Here is a 20588-nt window from a genome sequence, read left to right as displayed (position 1 = left end):
AAGTCCCAATCCGTCACGTGGGCCCGCGTGGGAAACTACGGCCCAAGCCCTCTTGTCTGAGAGGAGGCCTGTGCCCAGCAGTGGGACGTATATAGGCTGGGATGAAGATGTCGCGCTAAACTCGATTTAAAGACGTGAGTTATCCGGGTCATTATATTTAATATGAACCTGAGATACGTATGCATAGGAAATATTCATGTCTAGATCCTGTCCAGCGGTGGTGTAGGGGTTATAGCACGCAGCACGGATTGCTGAGGACCTGGGTTTGATTCCCAGCGCTGGTCTCTTTTTCTGGTTTTTCTGTGCATCCATGTCTCAGTTTGTATTTTCGATATGGTTACACGGGATACCCGTAAAGGTAGCAAATTTGGAGTTGAAATAAAAAATACAAAAATAATCCAAAAAACCAATCATAATTATCCATAGCCTTGAAAGGAAAATAATTCACAATGTATAAAAGTATTTTTCATAGAAAATACTCCAAGGGATTATAAAAAATTCTTTAAATAACATCACCGACACCGTGTCAATATGACTGGTAGGTATCGTATAGTAGTGTTACCAGTACACACACTCTCATCTATGTAAGTAGTATAAAGAATGTTGCAATATAAAACGTAGAAGTGTTGCCCTCGCGTCAGGTTTTTATAACGCCCTTTCCAATCCCTTTCTCTGTCGGCCTTTACAACTGACTGCATAGATACGAACACAAACGCAACAAGAACTGATTCGAAACCTCCATGAGCTGCTTTAACCCCACAAAACGAGGGGAAGTCAGTAAATCGAGAATTACGAAATGTAACGTAAGGACGGTCGTAAACTTTGGAAACAGAAGAGTCAATAAAAGATGGTATTATACTGAAATCCTAATATTATAAATGCGAAAGTGAGTGAGTATGTTTGTTACTTCTTCAGGCTAAAACGGTTGGACGAAATTGGATGATATTTGCAAAAAAGATAGTTTATAAACCTGGATTAAAACATAGAATACTTTTTTCCCGATATTTCCACGGTAAAGGGACAATATCTCTAAATAAAAACCGCTGGGTTAGTCTTGAAATTTTGACATTCTTAACACAACCTTAATGAAGACCACGATATAAATTTTGGGAAATTCCCAGGGAATTTTGTAAAATCCTGGAATTTTTATTTTAACTACCAGATCGATTAAAAATAAAAAAAGACGCTGTAGCTTAGTGGTTTGACATGTGGGCTCTCACAAAGGATCGTGGGTTCAAATCCCTGGCTCGCACTTCTGAGTTTTTCGGAATTAATATTCGGATTTTGGAATGCAATCAAAGAGTAACTATTTTAACTGCAAGCTGGCTGCAAAATTGAACTTTAGATGCAATTTTCTTGCAGTTAGTGTACAGTCGGTTTACAGTTTTGATGCGCGCTGCGTGCTAACTGAACGGCTTTAAACCAGTTGTGTTGTATGTTATTAAGTAATTACTTAATTTGAAATTACTTTTACCCTGAACTTAGCCCTTGTTAAACTTTGCAAACAGCTTAAAGAGGCCCAGCGCAGCCGTTACCTTAACTCAAGAGTTGAATTTCAATTAGTCTCATACAAATTAGGTGCAAAGTGAATCCGCTGTCTGCTGTACTCTGGGGATACCGCTAACTTGGTTAAGGTTAAGTCCAATGAACTCTAAATTCAGATTTAATGCCTTCAGCAGTGAAATATCTTGTTTGGAAGAGTTTAGAGACATTAATAAGTTTTGAAAAGTACATCAGTCAAGAACGGACGCTGAATTTTGTTTTCCGTAGAAATAAATACCTCTCAATTTTTTTTGTACACCATTCATTTATTAGATAATTTGCGAAATTATATATTACATAAACATAAAAAAGTATATTAGGTACAATAAAATTAAATAAGCTAAAACTATAATAAATCTAAAAATGGACCCTGCGGCATGGTACCAAAGATGCTGGCAGCATTTCCCCGCTGGATCGCAAGACTGATGCGTTGAGCGAGGAAACTGCCAGCTCTTCGGTCTCCTGTGGTATCTCTGAGGCTCTTTGATAGATCTTTGAAAGGACTCAGAGCGCCAGGGCCCCACGGACCAAGGGTCTCGACGCCGAAAGGTACAAATCATATTCGGCACCGAGACCACTGTATTTTCCTGCTTTGGCAGTTTCTGCCATTTCTGCTGCTGCTGCTGCCCTTATTGATGTTCTCAAATTTAAATTGAACTTCGGAAAATAAATCGAAAAACACAGAAGTGTGTCTGATTTTGATCCCACGTCCTCTGCTTCAGTCAAATCAAAAATTTATCGTTCTCAAAATAAATAAGGTAAACGTACTAGTGCTCGTCACTGTCCCAATAGTTGGCATCTTTAATCTTATGTCATTAGCAATAGAGATGACAGCAGGGTGTCGTCTATTGGGCATTAGCGTGTCGAGCACACGGACTTTTACCATATGGTCATAACAAAATGTGTTGTTATAAATTTTAAAAACACTAACAGAAATACATAAGTGACTGCAAAATCTACAGATTTCTAAAAGTATGGTAGAAGCAAAAACAACTAAATTAGTGGACAATGCCGTAAAAATATCCCCGTGTGGTGTCGGGTTAGAATTACGTTATCGATTTATTGAACAGATTAATTAAGAAGAGAAAGAAGAAAGAAAATACATTTATTCGGAAAAGTAACAAACTTGAACGATTACATAAATAAATAACACAGACAAGGAAAGCAGTTACCATTCACGAAACGGACCCACCTCAGCATAATGCCGGCTCAGGAGCTAGCGCTAGTCTTCCGGTGGGACCGTGAGGCCGTCATTGCAAGCTGCGCGCACGACCGGACCGTGTCTATTGTGAACGCGACCGTTTAAAGTCAGCGCACTGATTATTTTGCATTAGGTGCTAGGTTTTCACGTCAATGTCTGTGGTCGGGTTAATGGCGTCTTTGTTTACACTTTTTTATAAATTGAATTCAAATACAATAATAGTGGCGCTGTCGTAGTTCATAGTGTCAATTCGAAGGATCTGACTCTTTTGAATCTAGAGATCCATATTTCTCTTCTGTTCCTTGCAAAGGTTCCTTGTTATCGCCTATTTTGGTAACCCAATAAAACAGCCTTTGAAACGGCTCGCGGCCTTACAAATAGAGGATGCCGCAAAGGGGCTTGCGTAATAAATTTCATTTTTTCCCAACAATTTGTTTGTCTTAAACCTTGTGCCTGAAGATATTCTTCTACAAAGGAATACCGTGTGACAGACTGCCAGACATTTTGCTCGCCATATTACAAGGAGATCTTGAAACAACTGCCCTACAAATGAAATCGTCGATGATTATGAAATGACGAGTAACCAACAATGGCTAACGGGTAATTTTATAGTTGAGCTTTAAAATTAACCGTCTTTGTAATTTTCATACACAATAATTTTTAATCGGTGATTAGAAACTCATTTTTTTCTAGGTTAGTATTCCGTGGCGACCACATTTAAGTCGCAGTTACATGAAACAAAACGTCTTTTTTTTAATAAACAGAGATTTAATTGCTTGAGACCTCATCTATTAAATTCCATTTTGTCATGGGATTAATATTTTTCAACTCCTGATCACCGATTAAAAATCACCGTGTACACCAGCCGCAAACTTTGCTACTTTTTGTAGGCTATGCGATAGACATTTATTATTAATTTGAACATTTACACACTAATTGATGGTCCTATAGCAACCACGGCTGCAGGGCCGGATTTAAGGGAGGGCAAAATGGGGCAACAGCCCGGGGCCTCCACAAAAGAGGGCCCCCCACAATATAGAGATCCGAAAATTTTTTTTTTCAAGTTCCGACGAATATACACAATCAGAATCAGTAAAATACCAAAATCTCAAATGCCCTCATTTTATTTGGAAAATAGTTTGGGCGACGGGGGGGGGAGCCTTCACTCCAGATGTGGACGACTTACGGCTGATAATGGTGACTTTATGTATAAAGATAGATATTGTAGAAAAGTTTTTGTATCTACAAGCTATAACAGCGTCGAGAAATGTAGCATTGTTGTTTATAACAGTATATGCTCAGAGAAGTCTTTGTTAAATTATTGGAATAATCCCGCCGGGATGGAATGCTACGGCGGGAGAGGTATTTTTGAGGTATTTTTCACATGATATTATTTGAAAGCGTAGAATGGCTACTATTTGGAAATACCTATTCAAATTAAGATTGGTTTTTGGAAGTAACAAATTTGGAGTTGAAATAAAAAATACAAAAAGACTCCAAAAACCAATCACAACATAAGTGTTGCATTGGCAGAGTCGCTGTAAAGGAGTGAAACACAAGAGCGGGCTTGAGACAGACGCTTCCCCGAGGAACTGTCTTTCGTTTATTGGTATTAATTAAGATAATTAGTTATTAAGAATAATTTTTTTTTAGGTCCTCCATCATACTACTATAGCACTCTATACTAATACCCAAATGGCTGGCTATTTAAATAACTTAGTAGATTATGAACTAGTAGGTATACATTTTCTTTGCTCACCGCCGCCTTACGATGGCTACGTCTATGTAACAAATGTGTGCTCATGCAGCTCCTCCACCTTCACGCTGTAAGAACACACATACAGATCACACAAACCCGACTATCACCAGCACTACACGTCGCTGACGCGTTTCGAACATAACGGGATTTCATCATCAGAGCAGCACAACCTTTTACGATGCTACCTGGTGTTAAGAGCGTTTATACCTGCTGAGCTGACAACGTTGCATTTTTGTTAGTTTTTCTCGATTATTCCATAAAAATTGAATGAAAATTAATAATTTGTGTGATATAGAACACTTCTTATATAAGTTAATGTGTCTACTCCAATAATTATTCTTTATAGACAGTTATTTTCTTTAAAAACCGGTAATAAACATTAATTCGTTTTTAGGGTTCCGGAGCCAAAATGGCAAAAACGGAACCCTTATAGTTTCGCCATGTCTGTCTGTCTGTCTGTCTGTCTGTCCGTCCGCGGCTTTGCTCAGGGACTATCAATGCTAGAAAGCTGTAATTTTGCAATAATATATAAGTAAACTATGCCAACAAAAAGTATAACTAAAAGTTCAAAAAAATTTTTTTAGGGTACCTCCCATAGACGTAAAGTGGGGGTGATTTTTTTTCTCATCCAACCCTATAGTGTGGGGTATCGTTGGATAGGTCTTTTCGATTCAGTGATTTGTTTGCGAAATATTCAACTTTAAAGAGCAAATTTTCATTAAAATCGAGCGTCCCCCCCCTCTAAAATCTAAGCCGTGAGTGGAAAAAATTGAAAAAAATCAGGATGGTAGTAAGTATATCAAACTTTCAAGGAAAACTATAACGGCTAAGTTTGCTTGAGAATTATTAGTAGTTTATGAGTAAATAGCAGCCTAAGGTATAAAATATACCTAAACTTGGAAGATTCCGTATAAAATACGAAATCCTTAGAGGCTACGGAACCCTATTTTGGGCGTGTCCGACACGCTCTTGGACGGTTTTTTTCGTAAATAACATTGCTGCGTGCGTTTGTCAAGTCCTCTATCTATTAAAGAAATAAAAATTTAATATCGCTAATGGTCAATATACAATTTATGAAAAGGAGTTGCACAACTGCTCGCTGCTCCCATGTATAGGTAGGTACTGAATTAACCGACATAGTCTTCGAAGACTGTTATTAGGCCAGTGGTTTTACATTCCAACTGCTTTCCTACATCCGGATTTTCCCTGCAAAAGACACCAACCATTAACAGCCACTCGTCTTGGCCCTTTGCTTTCCAATTTTCCGGTTCAATGAACCCGAGAAATAACCGGTTGCGGGCCCTTGTGAAAACTATTGCTTGGCTTCAGTCTGATCCCTTTGGGCCGGTTTTTCAATGAAAAGGCCCGCCAAAGAGCTTTGAGGGTTGTTTCGTTTAAGGCGTTATCACACCTGCGATTTGCGGGCGAGCTGAAAGCGAGGCGAGCGCACAGCGAGTTCGCTGTGAGCGCGTAACGATTTCGCCACGAGCTGTGTATCGCCATAGTAAAATAGGAGAAGTATGTAAACTCCGACCATTAAGGAGACTTAACTGCCTACTCCGGCGCGGACGCTTAGGGTTGTCGATGTCTATTTTAGATTAATTACCTACCGGCAAATAATTTGAGTACGAAAGTTAACTTAAAATCTTCTTATATCTATGTCTAGACAAACAAGATTCTATGCCGCTTTATTATTATTATTACACTAAAGTTAAAAATAGTATTTATAAATTCGCTGGAGTGGCGAGGGCGATTGTGTACAAACAAACAAACTACTAATTTACAACTATACCTAATACAAAAAATACCTAAGTACGAGTACGCGAACGTAAAAGGTGATCAAGCGTAAGACGAGTGAGCTAAAATCAAAACGTACTGCACCGACGACAGTGCAGCCTTGACTAACTAAAACTTAATCCTCCTTAAATTATCAGCGTGTGCGTGCGGCGGGTGGCTGCGTACCGGCGCCAACCGGCGCGCACACATTTAAGCCGCGCGATGTACTTTTGTTTGTAGTGAACTTACTTCACCTATTTTACTATGGTATCGCGCCAAAAACGTCATATTTTAAACTCTCGTACAATAATAATAGGGCGTTTTCGGTGCTAGAGTATGTATACGCAGTTAACTCGCTGCGCCATCGCGGCGATATCGTTGCGCGCTCGCAAACTTGCTGCGAACTCGCCTCGCTTTTGATTGTAATAAGGCCCTTAGAGTATGGGTTTCGTTGTAGATAGAAGCTATTAGAATGGCGTGTAGTCACTTCAAGGCCAGGCGACGAGCGCTCACGCTTTTTCGCTTTACATTGCGTAGCCGAGAAGCCTGGCGTATTTTGGTTCCATCCCATCCCAGCCTATGGTGAGGAAACCTGCACAAACCTGCGAAGCAATTCAATGGTGCGTGTGAAGTTCCCGATCCGCACTGGGCCCGCGTGGGAACTATGGCCCAAGCCCTCTTGTTCTGAGAGGAGGCCTGTGCCCAGCAGTGGGACGTATATAGGCTGGGATGATGATGATTTAGGAGTAGGACATGTTAAAGTCATTGTATTATTAATCTTGCTAACGTCGGTTAATGAGTTGATATAAAATATGGTACAACGAGGTAAGAACCTATTGAGACGTGCTATCAACACGGCTAGCATTTAAGTGACTCGCTCCCTTTATTATTATTTTTTTTTTTAATAGGGAAATGTCAGTTGCTCTCTTATTACAATCATTATAAAAAATGTAAAGCTAATAAAAACTGAAAATTAAGAAATGCTTCAAATTTGGTATGAAAGCAGCTCTTATAGCACAACCAATAAAAAAAGTGAAATTATAGTTTAACCCCCTTATTCATAAACGACAATCAAACCTATTTTAGTTAAAATGCCGCTAAAATTCGTTTGTCCTTATCTGTCACTTCGACATTTGTATTTGTTAGAAAGGGACAAAGCATTTGTTAGTTAACATAGGCTTGTTAAGTTTTATGAATAAGGGGGTTGATGTGTATGTCAGTAACTTTTTAAAATAACTCAACACTCCGTACATTTGGCTCAGGACACGAGCTAAAATTGGATATTCGATACCTACAAATTTGTACGGAACCTTTGGTGCGCCAGTGCGACTCGCACTTGGCCAAAGTCATAAAATTGGTAATTCACTTCGACTCACGTCGACTATATTAAAATAAAAAATCCTGCCCACGGAAGAATGATGTTACTATTGTACAATGCCCGTACAATCCAAAAAGAGAAGGTCCACTATAGGGTTCATGAAATGAAACTCCATACAGTTTGCATTCGTAGCAAAGAATATTGAACAAAAAACAACTTCTTCCTTTTATAGGATCTGAGGCAACCAAACGATAGCGCCATCTAATTCGATCCCAGTGACATCTATCCGATTTTAAATAAACTAAATATTCCGTGAACAACTATGACTTTTTGTGAAAGTTTCCATCGTGGGTCACATTCAGCTGGTCCAAAAGTAGGCACTTACCTCCTCCATAAATTATATCATTATTGTTTTAGATAATCGATGCATACATTACTGAAATGCGTCGGCTCGCAGATATATTGATTCAACACGATTCGCTATAATAAAGTAGGTATCTATGTCAACTAGGTTTTCCTCATGGCATGCAGATCACGTACGCATATCGGATGCATTCTGCCTTGACTACGTTTAAATGAACTAGAAATAACCCGATCATTCTCAGTCTATGTGAAAGCCGCTATGAAATACTCAGTTTTAACTATAAAAATAGCAGCTTGATTGCCTTTAGTCAGAGAGCTTAGCTCATTCATCCTAACCTACTACATACTGGTATATTATACACATCTGACGTGAGTGGTATAAACAAATTTCCGACTATTTTGAAATATTGAGAAGAAACATTGTGTGTTGAAATTGAAATAATATTGAATAAAGCGTGTGTGCTATACATATCTGTTTTTTGCACAAATACAAAATGAATGTGTTGAGTATTCAAGCTATTTAACTATGCAGTTGGTATTAGAAGTTGCGGAATAGCAAGATCTGGTTTTAATTCAAACAATTAAATCTTATAGGAAATAAAATAGCTGGGTTTGAATTTGGGTCAATGTGTTGTACCATCAGCTAAATATGTGGTCTACCACCCTAAAGTTGATAATCGTTTGCATGTCATAAAACAATAATGCCAATAGACGTGTCTGTCAACTTGAAAGTTCGACTTTAGCGACATATTCATTTGATAGGAACTTGTTTAAAAATTGATAGACCACTTATTTTGCTGATGGTACTAACGTAAAAAAAAATCGTGCTTACATAAACATAAATGTATTATAAGTAATTAAAAATACATCAAAGAACTTCCTTAGGGATGGTCTTTTTTCTTCCAACCATAATACCTTCTCTCACAATACCAACCCAAAATATTTTTCTAAATTCGCTCATAGTCATAATCAATTGGGTTTTGAGTTATTTACTCATAACGAACACGAAAAAATACAGTCAAATTGCAAAACTAAATATATAACTAACCTTATCTATAAATTACCTCAACTATCTTACATATATTGCTTAGTTACTTCGAAATCACAATGTAGGGGTAGATCAGGGTTGAACCAGTCTTTAGCCTCCTTGTCGTACCAGAAATACTGACCTTTCACAGACTGGTCCACATCCAGAGCTAAATAAACTGGTGCTTTACTGGACTCCTCCATGGTGAATATCCCCTTACCACTAGTCATCCCTGTTTGTACAAAACCAGGGTGTATGGAGTTTACGGCTATGTTTCTATCAACCTCATTCTGTTGGACTATGGTCAACGCGCTTAGCGCTATCTTAGAAATCCTGTAGGCAAGTAACTCGACTTGGAAGAAGTCTTCGCTTTTCAACGTACCATTTTTAACGGAATCTAGGAACCACTCTACAAATGCATCAACATCTGACCTCTTTATGTCCTTCTTGGTGAGCCTGGCGATCCATTCTTTGTTTTTCAGGTTGGAAATGTGTCCACAGTCGCTGGATATGTTGATCACTCTACCGTTAGGCTTCAGGATAGGGAAGAAATATTTCTGCATGGTTAGAACGGCATAGTAGTTAGTGTTGAGGACCTTTTTGGCATCTTCATAAGTAGTATTATTCCAATCGTCAGTGATTATGGCTGCATTGTTAATAAGAATATCCAAACCTCCATGTTTAGCTTTGAAGAATTCCGAACATGCCTTTACACTTTCTTCATTAGTGATCTCTAGTTGATGATAATGGGGATTGAGTCCTTTAGCTTTGAGTTTTGCAACTGCATCTTTACCTCGCTGCTCGTTTCTTGCTGCTAGATAAACAGTTTTGACTCCTCTTTTGAGCAGTTCTTCTACGATGGCGAATCCAATTCCTTGGTTGGATCCTGTTACTAGTATTACTTTGTCTGTCATTTTGTTCTTTCTTTCGATATTCACTGCACCATTTATCGAAGCGTAATGTGTGTTGTTTGTTATACTACGATTATTTATACTTGCATAGGGTACTTGATATTCCTAAGTACTATATCAGTGGGTTAACGGTAAGTAGACCCCGCTATCGGAGGTGCAATATGGTAGCAGCTGTCAAGTCTTAGGGATGGGTAAGAAATACTTTAAAATACTAACTAAATGTCGATAATTTTTCTTTACCATAATGGCAGGAATAAAACAGGAATAATTATAAAATGAATATGTATTAAAATTTTAATTGAAAAAAATAACTTCAATTCAACCCAATATATCTTAGCTCTTTTTATTTTTAGAAATATGTCTCGTAATATATTACGAGACATTAAAAATATTTTTTTATAAAAAAAATAGTAACAATATTACGAGACATATTTCTGAAAATGCATAGAGCTAAGATATATTGAGTTTTATTACAGTTTTTTTTATTAGTCCTGTTTTACAAAATAAACACGTTTATTAATTAAAGTCTTAGGGGCTGTTTCACCATCCACTGATTAGTGTTAACTGGCGGTTAGGTGTGATGCCGTCTCTATTTGATTTGTTCGAATAGACGGAGACGGCATCACATTTAACCGTCACTTAACACTAATCAATGGATGGTGAAACAGCCCCATAGACTGTCATTATCTCATTATGGTAAAGAAAAATTAACGACATTTTGTTAGTATTTTAAAATATTTTTTACCCATCCCTAAGACTTGATTAACCAAACTGCACCTCCGATAGCGGGGTCTAGCGATAAGCAAGCTATTCGATTAAAGTCACCTTCGATAGTTAGATAAATAATGACTTGGGCATTTTGTTTATAGCACTAGAACTGTAACGCACTTTAAATTCATAATGATAAAGTGTGTCTGATTGTCCTTTTCGTAATTTCAAAGTAAACTTAAGTTATACTTTCGATGCTTGTGACGATGACGAAATATTTTAGAGCTATGTACATTAACAGAAAGAATTAAACCCTTATAAGATCTGTCTTTCTCTGGCAGCCGATTTGTTCTGAAACTACTGATCCGATTGAGTTCAATATGCACATACATGTAAGAAGGTGACCTAAAAACGGGCGACTAGCGTAAATAAATGAATTTGGAAGCGGGCGCTTTTGGAGGGTCGTCGTCATCATCATCATCATCATCATCATATCAGCCATAGAACGTCCACTGGCCTCCCTCTCCATAAACCTCCAGTTGCCTCGGTTGGAAGCGGCTTGCATCCACCGTGAACCCCGCGACTTTAACCAGGTCATCCGTCCATCTCATTGGTGGACGTCCTTTTGGAGGGTAAATTAGAAAGTTAAATAAATAAATCACATCCATGCAAAGCCATAGCCTAGTGTAGTAGTTATTGCAAAACCATGGGTAATTAAAAATATCTCAGTTACAGTACTGTAATCTGGAATAGGAAATTGTATAGTCATTGAGATAAATAATATTGCTAACGTCAGTTAATAAGTTGATATAAACAATATTGCTAACAGAGATAAATTGAGATATGCTATCAACACGGCTAGAATAAGCGACTCACTCCCTGTACAAAGGCACTTAGTTTCTCTCTCACTCATATCTCATCTCTTCTACGTCTTAAATGAGAATGGGCTGTGATGGTTGGTCAGAATACTACTCCCTAAATGCAGTTGAGGAAAGTGAATCATAACAGGGGGATACCTTGTACCCGCTTAAATACTTCCACCAAATATGAGCTCCTTATATATGGCCTTACTGTAACGTGCAGATTAGAAGCTTGAAAAACCAGCCAACTGCGAATAGGACTCGCGCACCAAGGGTATCTTACATATTTGTAGGTATCTATGAATAGTACCACTATCTGTTTCCAGTGCATATTGACATACTTTGGACACATTGCCCGCAGGAACTAAAAAATACAAAAAGACTCCAAAAAACCAATCATAGTTTATTTGGCTCTAGATGTGGACCAATCTGTGAAAAATTTAATTTGTTAGTTTTTTAGTTTTACGGTGAATTGGATGTATATCTGTAATGCCGTGTAAATGTTATGAAATAAAATAAATAAAAATAAACAAATAAGTGCTAGTATTTTTGGTTCGATAAAACTACTAAAGACTGGTACGACCTTGATCTACCCATATTTGGATAGGTTGGAATTTGTAGCCGTTAGTTTTTTATTCTCATAATAACCTAGCCTTTTACGATGAATTACATAGTGCAATATAACAAAGTACAATTGTTTTGACCATTTAGGGATAATTAAAGATTGTGCATCTGATCACCGTCTTGGAAAAATATTGCGCAAGACTTCTGAGTCTATTAGAAATTATGCAATGTTTTTGTTAACTCTTTAATAACTCTAATAACTCTTTTTTTCTCTGAAATCATTACAAAATCAATTTTTAAGCTACAAGCGATTTAATAAAGGTTGAAAAAATATGATTTTTGGCGGTTGATTAAGCATAGAAAAATACCTAGGTATTAAAATTTCTAGTTACTTGACTGTACTCGTATGTAAAAATTACAATGTTTTAAAACGTCGAAGTATAAGATCGATTAATGAAAATGTCGAATTACAGTAATAAATGTAAAAATGTAAGTTAAGACACGAGTTCTTAAACACAATTTGATGTGACCTTCTAGCTATCATTATAAACGTCAATCAAGTCTCGAAAACACAGTTTTTGTAGGAAATCCCAATGATTTTCCATTAAATTTTTTAAAACTCGGAGCGTGAAACGAACCAAAAGGCGATCGACGAGAACTCGTTACGAAGTTGGCTGCATTCACAAATTCCTTTTTAGGGTTCCGTACCTCGAAAGGAAAAAACGGAACCCTTATAGGATCACTTTGTTGTCCGTCCGTCCGTCTGTCAAGACCCTTTTTCTCAGGAACGCGTGGAGGTGAAGTTGATATCGAATACGGGTACGCATCTGAATATCGAATGTTAACCATGCCCTCGGTACCGCTCTGCTTTCAGAGCATGACATGAGTGCGTGTGAGCTAACTTTGGGGGCGGCAGACGTGAACTTGCCTTCGAAATCCAAAAGCTTAATGGTTACTTGACCTGAAATGTATCGAATTCGTGTATCTTTTTTGTAATCTTCGAAGAACAACGCAGTAGGTATATTACCTACAACGCAGTTTATAATAATTGTAAGAATAATAATATATGTTGAAATAAATACATACACTGTGACAAAACCAGATGCCCACTTTTTAATATGACACCTACCTTACACCTTACACCTGTGTAAAAAGATGAAAGTACATAGCTTCTGTATTAATGCTCATATTAAATTTAGTTTTAGTTTACATAATAAATTATAACTATAATTTATTACTAGTTTACTACTCGTATTTCCAATTTAACCCAATTATTCAATTTTTTTAAATGTTAATTCCAACAGGTGTGATTGTTACTGTTAATTATATCGTGTTTCTTTTTATTTTCGTTAAATTTGGCAGACGGTTCAGTTTGATTAATGGAAACTATCTGGTAATTAGATTTAGGCCAGATTGTTTTTTTTTTCTTTAAATATTTATGTAGCTACATGCAAGTGTTATCATTATTGTGAATTTTTGAGCTGGTCACGATTTTGAATGGTTTCAGACTGGTCAAGTTTTAGTTACAGAGTTTGTTAAATTTAATATTTAAATTAGTTTAAATTGATGACATGAGCTTTGGTGACATGAACATTTTAGGAAAGAGCCATCATAGGAAACAAAATAGCAGACATTATAGGAAAGAGACATTTGATGGGAGAAGGCCATTTTGAGATTGCAGGACACAAACAGGATGAGCTTGATACAGTGTCACAAACAGAAGGGACCAAAGAGCACATCGCTTCAAGAATTAAAAGAAAGAAAAATAAACAAAATTGACACCCTTGTAAATCAATATTGTGTGTGATCCTCATCCGTACTTAGCCTGCTTGGGAACTACAGTCCAAAAGAAGGCATCCCAGCACTGCGGTGGGACCTCTATGGGCTGATGTTGAAAGAGAAATCCCCATCTTACAAGGCTAAGCGACATCGGCAACATCATTTTATTACACAAATTCTTGTGCCCGGGCAAAACTATTGTTCCCCCATTGTTTACCCGGGTATATTTGCCCGGGTAGGTATATTTGCCAGGGAAGTTAATGACTGGCGCCACCTGGCGGCGGGCCAACGTACTCGCCGAACGTTGTTGATGTTACAATCCCTAGAGCTAAGTAATTTTCTGCGTGATATTACGTTACTTATTGAAGGAAATCCTTTATTAATCCTGTAAAAAGAAGTTAAGTGCAAGGCTCCTGCACTGCGCAAAATAATAACAATAATAATAAAACTTATTGCCACAGAAAATAGGACGGGATTTTACACAAGTAAAAAAATACACGTAAGCATAAGCTGCGAGCGAAAAAGAAAAAACTTGCAGCGCTGATTTTCAGCCTGCACCCGTACCACAACGTAAAATTTAACTCTAGCGCCGGGTAAAGGTGCGACCAAACCGCTGCTTAAAAAAACGGTGACGGCACGGAATCGCAGTGACGCACCGAATGCGCACCGTTTTTATCGCATGTTCTCCACAGCGCTGCTTAAAACACGGAATCGCAGTGACGTGCAGTAAAGATTTACCGAACAAAAGTCTTGTCATTTACGGCCCGTCACTGCGATTCCGCACCGTGTGCGTATTTTAAGCAGTGGTGTGAAAAGCATGCAAAAAACGGTGCGCATACGATGCGTCACCGCGATTCCGTGCCGTCACCGTTTTTTAAGTAGCGGTTTGGTGCACCTTAAGGCTGCATTGTTGCGTGTATGGGTAAGGCCGCGAATTTTGACCAATTTGGACGTTTCAAATTTGGAACGCTGGTAAAAAAAAAAATGATAACACCTAGAGGTTTAATTTTTTTTTATTATATGACACGATATAAATTCTCAAGGTCGCAAATGAGATAATTGATTTAAACCCTTTTAAAAAAATAATAAAAATATATTACCGTCCAAAACGTAACGAAAATTGACTATTTTTTTTGACCACGAGTACTTAATACCTTATTATTTTCATGCTATTTAACTTCTCATGATCATGATTTTGTTTTAACAAAATTTTATGATATAACGATAGTCCTACCGATTGCGGAATCATGATAATCAAATAATTTTCATATTTTATATTTATTTCTTTTCACGTGCCAAAAAACCACGTTTTCGTTACGAATACTTAGGTGACGCTTTATTAAGCTACCTTTAACGCCAATTTCGGTAGAAATTTGTTTTTGTACACTGGCAACTAATACTCTAATAGGGCAACATCGATGAGATAAATAAATGTCATCAGTTTGTTGACAAACAGCCATCAAAAGTGACGCGGAGGTTTTTTTTCGAAAAAACGTCGAAAGTGCTTGTTCGATTTTAAGGGTAAGTAGTCATTATTTTTAACTGGTTGTTTTTTCATACGATAGGGTAATCTTTTCCATGTAAGTGGCATGTGTTATTATGTTCAAAATGTCGTTATTCACCATGATAAACGATTTTTTGTATAAAATACGTTACACTTTCGTTACGATTACGTTACATTTTTACAAAATGCTACGTATTTTGTACATAACGTAACGAAAAAATGTGGTAAAGGGAAGTTCACACAGAAAAATTCTAACTTACACCAGTTTATTATTAGGTTTCCAATGACTGCACGCACAGCATGTTAGTTAGATGGATATTTTGAAGTTAAATAAATTTTAATCTGTAGGTGCAGGGATCGGCACAAGAGAATTGTGGCGAGTTCTGTGTTCACGTCCTGCTACATGCATAGCGTATTTAAAGTGAGAGACAAACGGAGAGATTCACTTACCTACTTAGTTCATTTGTTACCTAAACTTAATAATCATAATAATTTATTTCCAAAAACATCTTTTTACATTGTCCACTTAACTATGATACTACTTCCTAAATTGGTAAAACCTGTGATTTAGGGTTTTGGCCATTTCTTTGAGGTATTTAATAGCTTGTACAGTCGAAGTCACAAGCATGCTCACAACTAGGTGGTAGGACCTTGTGCAAGGTCCGCCCGGATTGCTACCACCATCTTCCTCGCTAATCCTGCCGTGAAGCAGCAGTGCTTGCACTGTTGTGTTTCGGCGTGGTGAGTAAGACAGCCGGTGAAATTACTGGCACGTGAGGTATCCCATCATAGGCCTCTAGGTTGGCAACGCGTCTGCAATACCCCTGGTGTTGCAGATTTTTATGGGCGGTGGTGATCTCTTACTCATTTGATCGTTTGCCATCCAGTCGAATAAAAAAAAACCACATCCAAATTCGTTATGCTTATAAATGTGCACCTTATTGTCAGTGTTAGAGAGGCATGTCAAGATACACTTTTGGAAAGATGTTCGTCAACTAGAGGGTACTTCTACTTCCACATTCTCATGTTTAGCTCTATAGATCTCATATAGGACAGATTTAAGATCAGTATCGTCAGAAAGTTCTAGTAAAAATAAAACTTCACTTTATTATATGACATGTATTTTTTTTTTCATACATACGTTATCTAATGGGAATTTTTACCAGTTTGATCTAGGCTTTATAAAAATTTGCGTTACGTTTTATGGTAACGTCACGTATTTTTTTTATGTTATTTCTATTTCACATTGGTTAAAATTGGCGGCCTTACCCGTATATAAAAATATGAATTGGTGTTCAATAATATTATTTTATAAAAAAGCGAAGTTGCTTTTGCACGTCAGTAATTAAATAAGCTTTTTAGGGTTCCGTAGCCAAAATTGCCAAAACGAAACCCTTATAGTTTCGCCATGTCTGTCTGTCTGTCTGTCTGTCCGTCCGCGGCTTTTCTCAGGGACTATCAATCCTAGAAAGCTGTAATTTTGCACGAATATATATGAAAACTATGCCGACAAAATGGTACAATAATAATAAAAAAAATTTTTTTTAGAGTACCTCCCATAGAAGTAAAGTGGAGGTGATTTTTTTTTCTCATACAACCTTATAGTGTGAGGTATTGTTGGATAGGTCTTTTAAAATCATTAGGGGTTTGCTAAAACAATTTTTCGATTCAGTGTTTTTTTTGCAAAATATTGAACTTTAAAGTGCAAATTTTCATTTAAATCGAGCGCCCCCCCCCCCTTCTCTGAAATCTAAACCGGTGAGTGGAAAAATTTGAAAAAATTCAGGATGGTAGTATGTATATCAAACTTACAAGGAAAATTATAACGGCTAAGTTTTCTTGAGAATTATTAGTAGTTTAAGTGTAAATAGCAACCTAAGGTATAAAATATATCTAAACTTGGAATATTCCGTACAAAATAAGAAATCCTTAGAAAAATATTACTTAATTTTTTCTTAATGGCTGCGGAACCATATTACGCTCTTGGCCGGTTTTTAATAGTAATATGCATTATTCATATTTGCAAAGTATACTTTTGGTGGTGACTACAAACTGCATACAATTGAACTGCTTAAGGTGGTATTGCCATACAATTTAATAATAAAGTAAAAGACCAATCCAACGATACCCCACACTATAGGGTTGGATGAGAATAAAAAAAATCACCCCCACTTTACGTCTATGAAAGGTACCCTAAAAAAATTTTTTTTTGAATTTTTAATTGTAGGTACCATTTTGTCGGCATAGTTTATATATATATCCGTGCAAAATTACAGCTTTCTAGGATTGATAGTCCCTGGGCAAAGCCGCGGACGCACAGACAGACAGACAGCCAGACAGACAGACATGGCGAAATTATAATTACTATACCATATTGTATTTTTTTTTTTCAAAAAATACATGTCAAATATTTTCTATTAATGTAACTGACGGACTAAATACAATAATTACTTTTATCCAGGAAAATAGCCTAAAATACTGTCTTTGGGCAAAAAGATTCCATTAACCCTCAACGTACGCCGGAGTAATTGAAACTTGATAGGCCGTTAACCGACTGCACCCGAATAAAGGGGGCGTAATGGGTTCTCTCACGGTGACGGAACCCATCAACCTTTCTCCTATTACCGTGCCATAGAGTAATGTTTACTATTTACGAGCGCTTTATGGTTTGCTGCGACTTTACTTTAGCTGCACCTACTTTTTGGAAGCTTTACTGAAATTCTGAAAGTATTGTCAGAATTGAGAGTAGAAATCGATTACACCATATTTTAGAGCAAGTTATTTTTTTTTTAAATTCCCTTTTATAACTGTGCCCATTTAGTCTCCGTTCCTATCCTACCAGAGATGTGAGAGGATGTGTTACGAGGAATATGTATTTCATGAACCAATAGGTACGCTTCATTTGGGATACTTTCGACTGCCATAATTTTATAAGTCATAATGTAATGTCATAAAAAAAATCCCGCTAAAACCGTACATTTTTCATAAATTTTTAAATGGTCACCTGTAGAACTAAAGCTTAGGTTTGTTTCATAACAATTCTGTAAAATAAATGGTTTCAGAGAAAAAAAGAGTTATGTCAAACATTACATTATGACTAACAATTTTGACCAGTCGATAAAGACCCGCTTTATTTACCTCGCCTCGCTCCGCTCAGCGTATCCACCAGAGCGGTGCTGTGCGAGGATAAGTAAATGAAGCGTTTCTATTGTTTCACTAAAACACAAATTCCTCCAACACTTCCACATCATTTCTGTTGGAAACGCAGCCTTAACGTTACGAATGTAGCAAACGCCAATTAAATGTTTTAGAAGCATTTTGAATGCAACCTATTTTCACTGGTCGGTGATAAGTACGTCGCAAGTATTCATTGTCGTCCAACGTACATATATAGGTACATACACCAAACAAACTAACGTGACCACTGGAAGTGTAAAGGCTGACCAGAATTATAAAAAACCTCGACATATTACGGATAACCAATAGAACTGATTTCTTGCACTGGCAACACTAAATTCAAATGTCATCTGTATATTGCTGTCAAAGTTTAACGTTGTTTGCGCGTGGTATTTTAAAGTGTTATCTTGTGTTTTTGTGTGTTAAAATGCCGAAAAGTATCTATAGCCATTCAAAATGCATAAAAGTATTTGTCATAGAAAAAGTCTGAGGGATTATAAAATAGTGATGATACATCTTTACTATCAGCGTAATCGGAACCCAAATAAATCTTTCTTCCTTTCTTTTCTAATCGTGGTCATAGAATCTATATCGACTGGTAGAAAATTGTTAGTCAATGTAATGTTTGACATAACTCTTATTTTCTCTGAAACCATTTTTCAGAATTGTTATAAAATAAACCTAACCTAACCTATAGAGTTCTACAGGATTACCATTTAAAAAATTATGATAAATGTACGGTTTCAGCGGGTTTTTTTTTTATGACTAACAATAATTATGACAAACATTACATTACGACTTATAAAGTTATGGCAGTCGAAAGGATCCCGTGGTCAAAATAATGCCTATTGTGCATTAAAAAATACTGCTAAATATAACGTAAAAAAGCAACCTGAGATACGTGTGCATAGGAGAAATTTCTGTCTAGACTCTTGTCCAGCGGTGGTGTAGGGGTTATAGCACGCAGCACGGATTGCTGAGGACCTGGGTTCGATTGCCAGCTGCGCTGGTCTCTTTTTCTGGTTTTTCTGTGCATCCATGTCTCAGTCTGTATTTTCGATATGGTTTTCACGGGATACCCGTAAAAGTAACAAATTTGGAGTTGAAATAAAAAATACAAAAAGACTCCAAAAAACCAATCATAATCATCATTCCAGCCTATATACTGCTGGACACAACCTCCCAGAATCAGAGGTCTAAATATTTCACCAGACAAAATCCATGGAACAACTTTCATATCACTTTCTTCTAAACTCCTTCAAGCACCCCGACAGGTTACGTTTATAAGAAACAAATTAACCTCTTAACTTCAGATAAGTCCCGGATAAGACCCGTATAAACTCCTAAGTGGCAATAAATAACATTTTCATACAGAACTTGGAATTAGCGCCGGCAGCTGGGGCGATTCATTTAAATTTGAAGACGGGTAAGGTTGGCATTTCTGGGGACATGTACAAATTAGTCTTTCGCCTTGGCTTGGCTTGGTTCACCCGTTTAAGAGCTACGGTACCAGAGACAGACACACATAGCGGTCAAACTTATTACATAACTAGCTTTTGCCCGCGGCTCCGCCCGCGTGGTATTCGGTATCGCGCGCTGTTCCCTCGGGACACGGGACACGTGGTCACGGTCACGAGTAGACTGAAGTGTGGGGTGTCAAGTCTGCCTAGCAGCGCGAGCCCTTCGAACTACCCGCACTTGATCACAAATAGTACCAGCACTCGTATCACGAACTACCCGCACTTGTTACTCGTGTGTGTTAGCGTGATAAGTCCTGTGTGAGGTATTTTGACTATAAACTTATTACACTCCTCTTTTTGCGTCGGGAGTTAAAAAAGGATCCCTCCCTCTGCACGAATCTGCGAAGATGCAAATTAAATTGAAGTTCCAATCCGCACTGGGCCCGCAAACTACAGCCCAAGCCCTCTCTTTCTAAGTGGAGGCCTGTGCCCAGCAGCGAGACGTATGCTGGGATGATGACGTAGGCTGACCCTAATCGACCCTAGGCTAGGTTATAACTCAGGGCTGAGGTTACAGTGCTATTGGAGCGCCGACAATCTAGTTAGTCTAATGTATTTCAGTGTAGGCGGGCGGCTTTT

General features: G+C 37.5%; 2 protein-coding genes across 10 annotated transcripts in view; both read right to left on the bottom strand.

The window, feature by feature from the left end:
• The window catches only part of LOC141441617 (inactive dipeptidyl peptidase 10), a 734138-nt gene that overhangs the window by 85283 nt on the left and 628267 nt on the right, over positions 1-20588 (bottom strand). The window lies entirely within an intron of this gene.
• On the bottom strand, positions 7786-9945 carry LOC141441530 (carbonyl reductase [NADPH] 3-like). The gene has a single exon (XM_074106294.1). The coding sequence runs from the start codon at positions 9898-9900 to the stop codon at positions 9034-9036; it is 867 nt and encodes a 288-aa protein (XP_073962395.1). The 5' UTR covers positions 9901-9945; the 3' UTR covers positions 7786-9033.

This window comes from Choristoneura fumiferana, chromosome 24 (genome assembly GCF_025370935.1).
Source record: "Choristoneura fumiferana chromosome 24, NRCan_CFum_1, whole genome shotgun sequence".
Classification (NCBI taxonomy): Eukaryota; Metazoa; Arthropoda; class Insecta; order Lepidoptera; family Tortricidae; genus Choristoneura; species Choristoneura fumiferana.
This window is presented reverse-complemented; position numbering and strand designations above follow the sequence as displayed.